Source organism: Stegodyphus dumicola, chromosome X2, assembly GCF_044657685.1.
Source record: "Stegodyphus dumicola isolate Sdum_Otavi_A_Nest chromosome X2, ASM4465768v1".
NCBI classification, from domain to species: Eukaryota; Metazoa; Arthropoda; class Arachnida; order Araneae; family Eresidae; genus Stegodyphus; species Stegodyphus dumicola.
Genome location: NC_140781.1, coordinates 44,145,378 through 44,159,818, shown reverse-complemented (window position 1 = coordinate 44,159,818; position 14,441 = coordinate 44,145,378). Strand labels below are relative to the sequence as shown.

At 32.4% G+C, this 14,441-nt stretch overlaps 1 protein-coding gene across 4 annotated transcripts in view; it reads right to left on the bottom strand.

The window, feature by feature from the left end:
* LOC118180501 (uncharacterized) overlaps positions 1 to 14,441 on the bottom strand; it is a 524,461-nt gene that overhangs the window by 475,443 nt on the left and 34,577 nt on the right. For all 4 annotated transcript variants that reach the window (XR_015039137.1, XM_035349588.2, XM_085809646.1 and 1 more), the window contains exons 2-3: positions 8,764 to 9,014; positions 3,426 to 5,258 (exon numbers count right to left, since the gene is read on the bottom strand). Coding sequence is in view for 3 of the 4 variants with exons in the window: in XM_035349588.2 (XP_035205479.1) it covers positions 3,426 to 5,258; positions 8,764 to 8,925 (1,995 nt within the window). In the remaining variant the exon portion in view is untranslated. The remainder of the gene's footprint in view (positions 1 to 3,425; positions 5,259 to 8,763; positions 9,015 to 14,441) is intronic.

The following is a 14,441-nucleotide window of genomic DNA, read 5'->3' as shown; positions in this document are numbered from 1 at the left end:
GCGATTTTATCGCTCGACCGCTGGTGGGTGCGGATATGTGAAGATATGCATATACAACTAAATGCGAGATTCGAACCCACACATATGATTTTGGGATTGATGTCAGCGTCTACTAAGCATTTCACTGTTCAGGGTAGCTTGTTTATTTATTTTGACAAGTCTAATTGATCCTCTGTTTCATTTGCTAGCAATCAGATTGTTTTGTATTATACTGGGTGTTTAAATTTCTGTCTTTTGAAAATAATTAATTTAAAACTATGAAAAGCGTAATATTTTTTTTTTTACATTTACATACCTCTGTATCGTTTCACATTATAATTTTATATTCAAGACTTTATCTGCATGCATGAATGTTACACATAAGTACATGAAAGCTATTTTTACGTAGAGCATGTAAGTATGAAAGGAGTAAATTAAATTTAAATAACATTCTGTATACTTTTTTTTTACTAAGAAAATTTATTTCCGTAGCATGGAATAATTCCATATCATCATCTTGATTTCCACACACCGTTCTTTAATGTAACCCTCTACTGAAACAAATTAAATATGATAACTGATCACATCGCAGTTTCATTGAGAATCTTTTATTGTTTTCAAACGATAGCCTTCCACATTATTTAGAATGTACCAAAATGACCTAAGCGAATATTCCCATTAAATTCACAGCGAATTTCAAATAAGGCAACAATATTATTATTATTTTTTTTTTTTCGTTGGCATTTCCTAAAGCAGAAGAAAAATTTGAATTTAAAAATCAGTTCCTGAGGGACTGATATTATGAAACTGACGGTCACAAAAATCATATAAAACAAACTACTACTTATACTACGCTGCAAAAAAGTTTTAAACTATGGCTGTAAAAACAGGAAAGCATTCGGTCGAATTTTCGGGCGCAAAATATCATCTTAATCAGTCCAAAAGTTAAACTTAACGGAAGTAATTATACACATAGGCTAAAATTAAATGAAAGAATCTGAAATTGTCTTTACGAGGAAACCAAGAAAAAAGTTATAAAGCCAAAAAGGAAATTAAAACACGAAACTTTACGACGAAATAAACGAAACCCAATAAGAGTTAGAACCAGAATAACATGTTTAAAAGCATATAAAATTCAAGTTAAATTGAAGCTTGTTTTCGGAAAAAGCTGTATGCATTTCGTAGGGTCTTATTATTTAGTCACGATACTGTTTTCTACCAATGTGAAAACAATAACATATCTTCTAGATGTTAAAAATTATGTAACAGTTAAGTATTCTTTCACAAATAATTAAAACGAAAGCATTCGAGAATTTTTAGCTGACTCCTAACGTGAATTCAAAATGAGATGAAGCCATAATAAAACCTCTGAATGCTAAACCACCATTTAAAAACAATCAACGACTTAACAGCGAAATGTAGCAAAGTAAATTTAATACAATGAACTTCAGTGTCCTTTAAACTAATAACTCCTTCATCAACAACTTAAATTTTCCATATACTTTAATAGACAATTTAAATATGTTTTTCTTTACGGGTAAAAGTTCAAATAAATAGGACATGCCAAAGAATCAACCAATATTTTGATCGACGAAAACTAAAAGAAGTTATTTCAGAACAATAAGCAGTTTTGCTTTAATTCTTCATTTTCTTTGATTTACGAAAACCAGAAAACTGAAATTTGAAGATAATTTGCTAATCATTGTAATAAAGAATTCAATGAAAAGTTACTTTAGAACTAATTAATAGCAGCAAAAATATTGTAAAAAGAAATAGTACAAGACATCGAATGTGCATGCACTAAGATTAAACAAAGCTTGGAATGTTTATTAGTACTATAAAATATTATTTAAAAAAGCTTATAAGGTAAAGTACAATTCTGTTCGAATATTCATAATCATTTAATTTTATTTCGACATTTTATAACTTTTAATTAAAAAAATAAGCAAATCAATCAATAAATAAATAACTTAGTGACATTATAATGTTTTTTGAAAACATGCGAATAATAAAACGAAAATAGCATATGCAATGAATTGCATGCTGTAGACAATGCAGAAACCCAACATTTAAAGCATCTTTTATCATGTCGTAAAACACAGATCCAAATTCATGACATAGTAAGTTCAGTTTTCATATTTACAAACAACTGAGATTCAATACGAAAAAAACAGCATACTCATGCAAGGGATAGATTTTTAAAGGAGAAGTTCAGTGCGAGATTGATGAATGAAATATCTCAGTCACATCGAGACAGATGAATGAAATTTCTCCGCCATACGCGGCCAAAGGGGAATTACGCACAAAAATCAATATTGACGAGAATTATGCGGGACAGTAGTGAATACTTAATGGGTATTCTAATGTATTAGCTGAAGCTCTAGTTACGGTTTACCTTAGTTTCAGAGAAGAGGCAACTAAATGACATTCTATAACATAAATCATTTTTATGCAGAATTAAGATTTTGAATAAAAAAAGACATTTCAGTTAAGTAGCTCAAATTATCAATCTAATTAAAAATTATGCAGGTCAATTAATAATTACTCACTGATAACTTGAGAAAGAAATAGCTTTCTCAAGAGGCTCATCAGTTACAGTTACTTTAGAAAAAGCAACTGTAACTGATGAGCAACTTAGGCTACTATAGGGAAAAATTACCATTCAGATTTTTTTTAATTCGCAGTAGATTCCCAAGTCTTAGAAATTCTATTTACATGCTTCAAAATTGTAATTAAAAATTAAATTAAAAAATTAAATTAGAAAAATATAAAACGAGACTAGCTTTGATTTAGATCATTATCAAAATAAAAACGGAACAACTTAAATACTAAAAATGAATATATTTTTGCATTATTAGTGTTAAAGGATATTATTAAATGAAACAACATTCAAGATTGTTTCATTATTAGTATTAAGGAATATTATTATATAAAACAACATTCAAGATTGTTGCATTATTAGTAATAAGGGATAGTATTAAATAAAACAACATCCAAGATTGTTGCATCATGAGTGTTAAGGGATATTATTTTATTAAATAAAACAACATTCAAGATTGTTGCATTATTAGTGTTAAGGGATATTATTTAATAAAACAACCTTCAAAAGTTAGCTTTTGAACAAACACTTAAGTAATTCATTAAAGAAATTAAAATAAATATTAAGAATAATTTCATTTACTTATTATAAATCTTTATGATAAGACATAGTCGTATATGTTTGAGCTGCATTAAAACACTGTATTCTTAAAAGCATAAAAATTCATTAAACTTATTCATTTGATGTTTACAATACACGCTGTATCCTAATTCATAACATTTTATTTACACTAACTTGTATCGAATAAAAACATTCCAAGCTCTGTTTTATGCGTATTACTAAAAACATATTTCTATAATCATAGATTATATTTAACACTGCAAATACATAATAAAACTGATCTTACCATGAGAGGCTGTAGCGTCGAAGGTTTCCTTCTGGGAAGAGTAGCCAGTTTTTTAGTATCTTGTACAGGGATTGCAACTTCATTATCCTCATTCTGCAAGAAAAACTTTGGCGTAAGATTTTCTCCACCAATCGACTCTGCGTTTGTAAAAGATGAACTTCGGCATAAACCAAATGGACGTTTGCTGGAATTGGAGGAACTGTCAGAATTCGGTTTTAACAAATCAAAAAATTCTTTGAGTTTTACGCTGCTAGTTTTCTGGGCTCTCGGCGGTTTCGGAGATTTTTCTTCCATATTTAGCACTCTTCTATCAGTTTCCAAAGAAAATCTTCGTTTATATTTATCAAAATCTAAATTAGCCAAAATATTTTTTACAATTTCAAGTTCTTCTGAAGGACTACTGTCACATTTCGCTTCATTTTTAAGAGCACGTTCTTTATTTAGCTGTAATCTATCAGTATCTGGACATGATGGAAGGTTAGAAGATAAAATTTTAGGTAAATTTGGTTTAATTGTGACAGCAGGCTTTTTTATTTTATGATCGATTTTAGATTGAACATCCTTTTCTACAGGTTGAACGGAAACATCGTTCTTATAAGTTTTTAATTTTACTTCAGCTTCAGCAGCATCGATTTTTACAAGACTGGACTGCTTTAATGAGCTTCGAGATGGAGTTTCATTATTTAAACTATTTTTGTAACCAGATGTAAAATAATTGACAGGATATTCGCGCTTTTTTTCCGTTGATTCTCTTATCGTAGAAATATTTTCACTTAAAACTGGTTGATAACCAGTTGCTGTCGGTTCTGTACCGACAGAATTTTCTTTTAATTCTCCAGAGATGTAAATACCGAATTCATTTAAGTTCAATCGACTTTGTGTCTGATCCACAGAAGCAGAGCCCGAGCACAATCGTGACGAGCTCTGTGAATTGCATTTATGAGCGAGCTCTGGAGGTGACACTTGTAGGCTGGCATTTACAAAGTGACGTTCTTGTGTTTTTGGAGAGAACTGCAAAGTCGAACGATATGTAGCAGGTTCAGATTCGATGGATGTCTCAGACGACACCAGAGTATATTTTATCCTTTCTGAATTATCTAGTACATGTTTAGTTTCAAGAGGCTTTCTAGTCGATTCTGTTTTGATGTCTTGGCGCTGAGCCACCGAAGAAAGACCACGCTCATTCAGCCATTGCGTCTTGTCACTTACATCATGGTTGCTGACGTTAAGAAACGGTAGACTAGGGGCTTGTTTTCTCCGAATAGATTTTTGGAAAACATCATCATTGTCACGGTGTGAGGCAGTGCTCGACGTTTGATCAACCGCAGAATTGCGCTGGTCAGACGGTCGCCTGGTCACAGTTTCGGGCGACGCAAACTCATCGCATATCTTCTCGAGGGCAGTTATAATGTCATCCAGGGGAGATTGCTTCGACGTTGTAGAGCTGGCTGGGTGGAAGCGGTTCGTGCTAAAGATAGAGGGCCTAAAATCGGCTGTTGCTTCCTCGTGGCACGTGACGCCACTTTTCCCACCGTCCGTGAATGGAGCAAAATTAGAAGTGGTTTTCGTTTGGCACACTGTAGAAGTTGGAGCTCCTCCGCTACAACTACCTTCTTTGCTCTCTAGTACTCTGGCAAGAGTCGTTCGACGCTCGGGAACAACGGGAGGAGATGCATTTTCTAAACTGATTCTCCGTTGTTTAGGAGTTGTAGGAAGTGATGAGTGGTAGACGTTGCAATGCAGGAAAATATCTCCTTCACTACAACGGCGAGTAGGTGGAGGTGACAAACATCCACCCGAAGTTACTTGTGGTTCATCCGCGGAACTTATAACCTATGGAACAAATACAGTAATAGCACTTTTTATTACACATATGAAAGAAACACAACATGAAATCAAAGAGTAAAATGAGTATTTTTTATATTTTATTGTTAAAAACAGATGCATTGCAATAGCTATGGCTACCTTTTTTATTGAAATTAAAAATTCTCTATCTTCTAATTTGGCTGTATATTTTCCAAGTCGTGCAATGAGTGCAATTATTCATTAGCACACAATATACAGTCTTCTAAAATTTAAATACGTTTTTAGAATAGCTGAATAATATTGTTTGCGTAGTCAAGGACTAAATTTAAAAACGATATTTGCATTGCAAATGAGTTAAAATCTTGTAATCGGATTTTTCAGCCTCTAAATTAGAAAGCCGATATTTTAATTTCTACATAGTAAAATGTGCATTCAAAAAACTGAAATTCATTTTATGAAAACAAGAAACATTTATGCAAACACACATATAACAAGTAAACTTTAAAAAAAAGGGGGGAATAAATTATTATGACGCATGGGTTGGAAACATCTTATTTCTGTATGATAAACCAATTCTTGGCGTGGTGGAAACAATAAGAATTGCTTTCAAGTGTTGATAAATAGATAATTATTAAGATTAAAAGGGGCTTTCTTAACATGGATCAGCACTTTTAATTCCAATTATGTCGGTACCATTTCTAATTATTTCGGCTTTCATAAGGTTGAAAACATTCATTCATGGTTCGTTACTAATACATATATAAAGTCGATCAGGCAGATTCTAATTAATACAGAAAGTTCTTTATACTTATGAAATCCATTGCCAACTGCTTCTACAATTACTTCTACAATTACTTTGCTTGAGCTGATCCCTTTAATTCCTTTTCCTGATCGTATACTGCTGTGTTATACATGAATTAAGTTTTATATTAGAGTTTCATTTTAAACCAAAAAGTAATGATCGCAAAGCTTTGTCAGATTCATTCGAATGAAGAAAATTTTAAATGAATGCAAAATGTAATTTTATCAGTAATATGAACGATTTAAAAATAATGAGAAGCTAATCGTAATTAGTTTTCCCTCTAAAGAAGTTAAAAAGAACTGGCTCGTCTAAGGAATCGAACCTGAGTCATTTGTTATTTACTTATTGGAGATATTTGCCATGTTTTTCTACTTTCTACTTCAATGCCATACATAAAGTATGCCCAAACACAAGAACATACAACTATTTGAATTCATATGACATTTACTGCATGACTAATAGGCTAGATCCAGTGTAAGTAAGTAGAACAATAAGTATGCTTATTTAACCGATATATATATATATATATATATATATAAAACTTGACTTCAGATATCTAAGCATCAGGGACTTCAAATACTAAAAAGCACAAGGTAGGACATAATTATGCCGTAAGAAATGACCAGTTTGTAGATTTTCGTTAAAGCAAGTAGACTGGATCAACGGGGCAAAAATATGCTGTTAGAAACTGACAGAGATTTTTTGCATGTAAATGTTGCCAGTCAACAGTGGGTTGTTTCCTGTCAATACAACCTAATTGCTGCTAATGGAGAACTGTCTATTTACCGCAGATTAATCGGTTTTGCCATTCGTCCGGCATTATCCAATGAAAGAACACTCCTCACAGAACATAACATTTCATTTGCATATTCATTTGCTATGAAATAGGTACTGCAAACATCTGTTGACCCCTGAATTATATACATCCAGTTTCTCTGAGCCCCTTCCTGCCCTCAGTAGTGCTGCTATTAATTGGGATGGCAGCTTCTGAACTCCGGAAATGAAATGTTGCTTCTAGTAGAGTGTTGCTCAAAAAGTTATCTAGTCTAATGAAGCCCTAATACACAAAAAGGAATTTCAATATTAACAGTGGAGTTTTATGTTTTTTATGAAACACATTTCTGATGCAATAAAAATTCATAAAAAAATTGACAGAAAATGGTTTAAAATAACTGATTTTGATCTTTAAGATGAATAAAAGTTTTAGAAATAATAATTAACCTTCGAACTGAGCTATATATTAAATTTAATTAGTACATACTATACATTAAATTTAATTATTTATTTAGAACTATTATAGTTATACATTAATTTATTATTATTATTATTAATTATAGTTAATATTGTTATTTATATTTAATTTATTGTTATTATTGATTATTATTATAATTAGTATTATTAATTGCATTGTTATTAATTACTATTATTGGTTATTAATTATATATTAATTTATTTAGAACTTATTTAATTATTATAACGTATTGTCTTTTATTTCCCAAACATTGCAACATATATATAATGACAACGCCTTTACGCAGAAGAATAGAAATATAATTTGAATATTTTGAATATTATTTTTTCTACTAATTCACTTTTATTAAACAAAATCCGAATGTATAAAAATATGCAATATGAAAATTACTGACATGCAGACATTAAGCTTTTGAATAAAATGTGTTTCTTGTATCTCGGATATGAAATTAAACGGTTTTAAAAATGTAGATACAGAATGCATAAAGAAAGGGGAAAATAAATAAACAGGAAATAATTTTGTAATTCTTAGCTTTTTCTCTCACGAGATTTAAATCTTTTGCTTCTTACACCACACATATCAATGAAACATTAAATTACAACAAATCGCAATACAACAGAGCCAATGCCAACACAACGCTTTACCCCTTCTTTCACTTTTTAGCATCATTATATGATATACGTATTTCGAAGAAAGGCAATAATTTTTGAGGGACAGACATGACGTTCATTTAATACTTGATGACGGTCACTTTTTGAAAACTAATATATGTGCAAGAATAAAGCTTAAAAAATTTTGAGATGCTTCTATATCCTTAAAACTGAAACAAAGAGTTTCTCTAGAAAGTAAGAATATTCCCATTTCGATAAAGTATATTCGACTAAATGCAATTGAATGCATTCAGATCACAGAATTTCAGCACAAGACAATCGTGCTCTACGTAATATTCCGCAAGCATACCACGTGGCCAGCAGGATATATAAGCGACAAAAATAAATAAATGTCTAAATGGAAACTAGATGTCTCTGTGACATGAAAAACAAAGAATGAATTTAGTACAAGAAATTACAGGCACTAACAACAGACCTAAAAGCTTCAATATACGCAGCTACATAATCAGGAAACAGTTTAAACAAATGTTTAGTTACTTTGTCAAGTGACTGTATAATTACGTTAAAGTACATAGTTAACGCAAATTATACAAAACTCGCAACAGAATGGTTTTGTTCGTCTAACTGCTAAAGATGACTCAATAAACAGCAGTTATTGTAAGGTTGCCAAGTTTTAATGATATTTTTGTAAGGACTCGTTTAAGCGAAAACCCACTGCATGGAACGTATACAAAATGATACCAAGTAAACACAATTTCGATGCCCCGAAACGCTAGTTGAGGAACTTTTCTGTTTCTTTTCGACGAGCATGGAATATTCTGTGAAAGTGAAAGATAAAGGCAGTGACAGCCACAGCAAATGTCATACCTGATATCGTCTCACAGAAACATCTTGAGGAGCCACAGGTGGTGATGGTCGTGCAAGGAATTCTTTTCCAGCTGCTCCTGACCGGGCCTCGATCTCCTTGGCGCGCGCTTTCACGGAGATGGCGGGCGGCGGAGAATCCAGGCGATTTGCCTCTGACGTCATCCCCCCAACATGGATGACGTCACAGAGTCATGTGGCAGACTTCTTCAGATGATCTATTCGTCGAGTTAAGAGAGTTTTCGAAAAAAATCCTGGCAAAAGGGGAAAAAAGCATGCACTTCACAACACAAAGAAACTTTTACATAACAGTATAAATATTTGCTCGCAGAAATATAAATTTTAGACAGTTGCAATTACTTTGGAACACAGACACGACGTCGTAGATGAAAATGCCATAAATTGATATGTAAATGTAATAAATCAAAAATTAGCAAATACAGTCGAAATTAGAAATTACGTTAAGTAATATTTTGCATATACTCCGGTAAACATTTTGCAAAAAATACCTCTGCACTGTATCTATAAATAGGCTAAACAAGTCAAACAATCCACATAATAATTTATAAAAGTAAAAAAAAAAAAAATATTGCGAACATGAACTAACATTTTTGAGTTATTATCAACAGCCTATAACAAAGCAACTAGGTAAGGTGATGGTCATGTTTTGTTTGTTCGAATATGCAAAAACACTCAAAGTCCACCTTCCTAGAGGGTGGCATGCCTTCGCGGTCGGCTTTCTAAAGAAACTCTCCCGCATTTACGTTACGCATAGGAAAAATAGTGAAAATACACTTGTAGCCAGCAGGTCAGTTATGCCCATGAGTTAAAGAAGACATACAGAAATTTCAACTTAATTACAGTAATAAAATTAAGGTAAATAAATCAGCAAGAAGCGATGACGCAATCAGTAAGACAAAGGTTTGGAATTGTTCTGCGAGTTACAGCGCACTTACTTCTTCTGGCAAATGGCATTAATTACAACAAAAATTACACATGCAAAACATTTATGCGATGGAATTAAAAAAAAATCTAAAAAAAGAGGTAACGTACTTTTGATAAAAATTAGGGTAGGCTGTTTAAATGAGGCAAAGCACACGGCAGCTATCTACTTAAAGGAAGAAATGCATTTGGGGAGAATTTTCTATGGGAAACCAGCCTAGTAGAACACTTCTGGCAGAAACTAATATAAATTTGAAAGGCGAGATTTAGCTATTTTTAAGACTGTATTATGTTGTTCTACCAAAATTTAACTTTCCTGTCATGCTTTATGAAATTATAATAAACATTCTTGCATTACAAATTCTATTTTCAGAACGATTTCAGAAGCTAGACCAGGTAGAAAATCAAACTTGTTTATGTATGTATCTAATTTTGAATTTTTATTATGAATAAACTAGAGTTCCGAATCCACGCAACATGATCAGTATCTTACTTACTATGTCCGTATTTTATTATGCGACAAGAGCAGAAAATTCCACTAAAACATTGGTTGCCTCATTGTACTATAAGGCCTCTGTAGTCTGAGATAATTCATTTCGACTTTTCCAACAGAAGCGACTGAGGTTTTAAGGGTACCCAATCGCCAAATCCTGGGTGTGGAGAATCCTCATCCAACAGCCTTTTAGTTCGGGCGCCATTGTAGAGACATTAGGTATTTTTTGGAAGCAGAAGAGATGAAAAATAAGCAACGCCTTCACCGGGAATCGAACCACGGACCTCTGGATACCGGTGCAGCGTGCAGAACCACTACACACCGAAGGCACGCTAGGAAAGCGGGAGAAATACCTTATAATATTATGTAATAAACAGTTTCATTGACATGAAAGTCTAAATTAATTGTTTGTAATTTAGAGCATTTTGTAATTAAGTCAGAAAGTTTGAAGAGTTTTCATTAAACATCCCTTTTTTCTTTCCTTGAAATCAGCTTTTCTTTCAGCTCTTTATAAGAAACTGTACATATGGACATGGAAACAAATTTTGCCCTACTAGTGGCCGGGTGTTTAAAAGCGAATGCTAGGAGTTTGATCTGGGTTCGATCCCAGAAGAACGGGCTGGCTGCATGGTTGATTTTCTATGCGTACGTTAAATACGAACCAGTTTTCCATAGAAATTCCTCCATGAAAGCACCTTTTCCCTCAGGCAGATAACCCTAATGTGCTTTGTCATACTCAAATAACTTAACGAAAACTAATTATTTGTAAACTGTAAGCAGAAACATTTAGCTGAAAAATCCGTTGTGCGCATCGCAATAGCAAATTGGATCTAGAAATAGAGTTTGTTTGTTTAGTTTATTGCAAAGCAGTCAAAGCACAGATACCTTCCTTGGGAGGGGAGGGGAACTCTAGGAGAAATTAGGTCGGACTCATATTACCAATAAGAAAAACGCGATCCATGAAGTAGTTAGTTCATCCAGCCCGGATTGAACTACCAGTACTGAGCGTTCTTAATCAACTCAGTTATTTTAGAGGATGCAGGAGTAATGAAAAGAAACTTTGAGCATATAACTTCTAACAAATGATTTCTTAACTACATGCGTCATTGATAGCCAGTGTCAATTAAAATCTAAATATGATAAAATGTAACAAAATTTTCCGCTATTTCTCTTCTAGATTGTGCTTGCAGTTGACACTACTGACGGTTTAACTTCTAAAATTACTGACGGTCTAACTAAACTAAATCCGCAAATTTTGTTTAGCAGCCTGCGAACGTTTTGTCGAATCTGCATACAGCGCAATCAGGACTGTTTGCAACAAACGCCAGAAAAGGTAGTAAGTAGACCCCATACTTTATTGTAGATGCGTTTATTTATTTATTTATTTATTTATTTATTTATTTTTTTGAAACACTTTGTTGACTTTTTAGGTGCGTCAAGTTCAGCAAGTTATGTCATTTTCTACCCGCATTTTTAGCTGTTTCACAATTTTAGGATCTTGTGTACTTTGCAGACGTAGCTTGTCGGAACTATAAGACGTATCAGTACTTAATTTTATTTCAAACCTCTACCGCAAAATCGTATTTCACCATTTCTTTTTAAGATTATGTCCCCAAACTGTCCAATGGCGTTTTCTCCCCCCATTGCGTGGCGTTCTATAATAAACTTTTTTAAGACTTGTAAAAATAATAAGGAACGAAATTTAACTGTGCACTATTATTTGTGACTTTATATTGCTATCTATTATTGTGGATCTATTATTTGCGTTTGTTACGTGTCCTAAACAGCCGTCAAATTAAGATTTGTCAACTCTTTTTCTTAAAACGTAATTTAACTACATACAGATTCACTATACAGGAACGCTTAGTAAATGCGGGTATAATAGTTTGTGTTTTATTCTGAGCTCAGACATGAATTTTACATATTACAGTAGAAATGTTATAGGGAATTTATGACTTCACGGATATAAAAACAACACCCAGCTGCATTCTTTCATAATAGCAAAATAAAGGGATCATTAAGTTAAAATAATACCATTTCGCAAAGATCCTTTAGCAATTCATATAAAGAAAAGCGTCTGTGACAACACTAGTAATGGCAGATGAAAGAGGAAAATTAAAAATGACTTGACAAAGCACTTGTTGGGAGGAAAATAACAAAAAAGTGCGTTCCAAATAGGAGACGCTTGCAGCAAATGAAATGACAATTTGACAGATAGTAAAGCGGAAAGAAAAATGTTCTCCTGTTGTCAAAAGCAGACGTCTTTATGTTCTTTATTTTTATTTAAACGTAATAGATTTAACTGGAGTATTACATCTTCATGAAATGCACTGCAATAAAAACACAGTACTTCGTAGCAGAATTCATTGATAAATCGTGTACTTCCAATACAATCCTAAATTTATTATACCCGAATTTTTTTAATCTTATTTTTACTCCCTAAAGATTTAAATTTATACTATATATAAAAAAATATTATAAATAAAATAACTGAAAGATATCTGCATGAACTTTATATAAGTCTTTTATTGCATAATATTATACAGTAATTCATTTCTTCATTGCATTAGGCTCAAAGACCTAAATTTTATTTTAGACGCGAACCCAGATCATGTTTATTTATTGCACAAATTAATTTTATTTTAAATATTTATTTTTATATATTTTATCAATTTTATTTTGACTTTTTAAAATTAATTATTATTATTATTATTTTTTTCAATGGCGGGCACTTGCCTATGTCGACATCGGCGACTCCTAAGGCCCGATGTGGTGGTCTATTATGGAGGCATCTAATAGGTGGACCACCTTTGCCTTCTATGAAGAAACAGACAACTATATCCATGCCTTCTCCGGGATTCGAAAGCGGGCCCTTTGGTATCGCACTCAGACTCCCCTAACCACTATATGGTCTAGGCGGCAAATTAATGTCACTAATATTAAATGATTGATTTCAATGAAATATGAGTATTAACTAATTAAATAATGCATGATATAATTAATAATATAAATTAATTGTTATTAATATAATTAACAATATAAATTAAATAATTTTAACTAAACATTTATACTAATTAATTTAATTTTAGGCGCTAAACTTGATGACGTTTATGACATTTATTCAACTTAAAATTTCTAACCAGATTCAAAGATATCTATTTTTGCTTTTAATAAGCTTGCTTTCAATATCTTGCGCTCCAAGAACAATCGGATACGAAACTGAAAACTTATGCTTTATTTTTATTTTATTTTATTATCTTTTAAGTTTGTTTTGGATCCTGCTCAGTGGCATTTAAGCACTGAACCCATGCTACAAATTCGTCAACTTTTGTGCCAGGGATCCGTACAGATTTGATAAAAAGCCATCAGTTTTAATGGAAATCAGAGAAATCAGCTTTATATCCTTTCATTGCGTAATAATCAAATCGTGGTTTGCACTGAATCAACAAAGAACAATAACACAACAAGAAGATCTTGATTCAACAGCAAGCTCAAACAATGAAATATTAGAAAGCTGAAACAAAAGCTTTTAAGCGCATCACATGGCACGGCATCGCGTAACAGGATTTATTACAAGAGCTTAAATATTGAAGCTATGGTATTTTTTATGCATAATGTAAGATCGCATTTTGCACTCCATATCCAATTGTTTCTACATAACAAACATGAAAAAAGAGTAATGCACTTTTTAGGCGTAGCTTGAAACAAAGTTAAAAACTAAAAGCCGCCAATGTTTCTCATTTTATGATTCAAATGAACTACTTGGAATCGTTTGAAAGTTGTGTTTACATTTTTTCAAAGTTATTTTAAAATTTTGAGCTAATAAATAAACAATTTCAAGTAAAAAAAAAAGGTGAAAATAAATTATGATCGTCAAAATTAAGGGAATGTGCTTACTTATTTAAAATTTGAAGCATTGTCCAGTGGTTAGTTATCTGCGACTGAATGCGACATAAGTTATTGCATGAAATATGAAAATTATGCAACTGACAACATCTTGCGTAGTGGATGCATACTGGAATTCGGATGTGAAGTGTTGCTTAATGTGGTTTTTGAAAGTGGTCAGTATTCATTAGTTATGTATCAAAGCCATCATAAAGGGAAAATGGGTGGTTAATTGGTAGACTCGAAGGCATGCACAGCTGGAGGTCAACCAAGATCTGAATATTCCTCAAATTATCATATCAGTAACTTGGAACTGCTTTTTACGCAGTTAATAGTCTGGTCAAAGACGGACAAAAGCAAG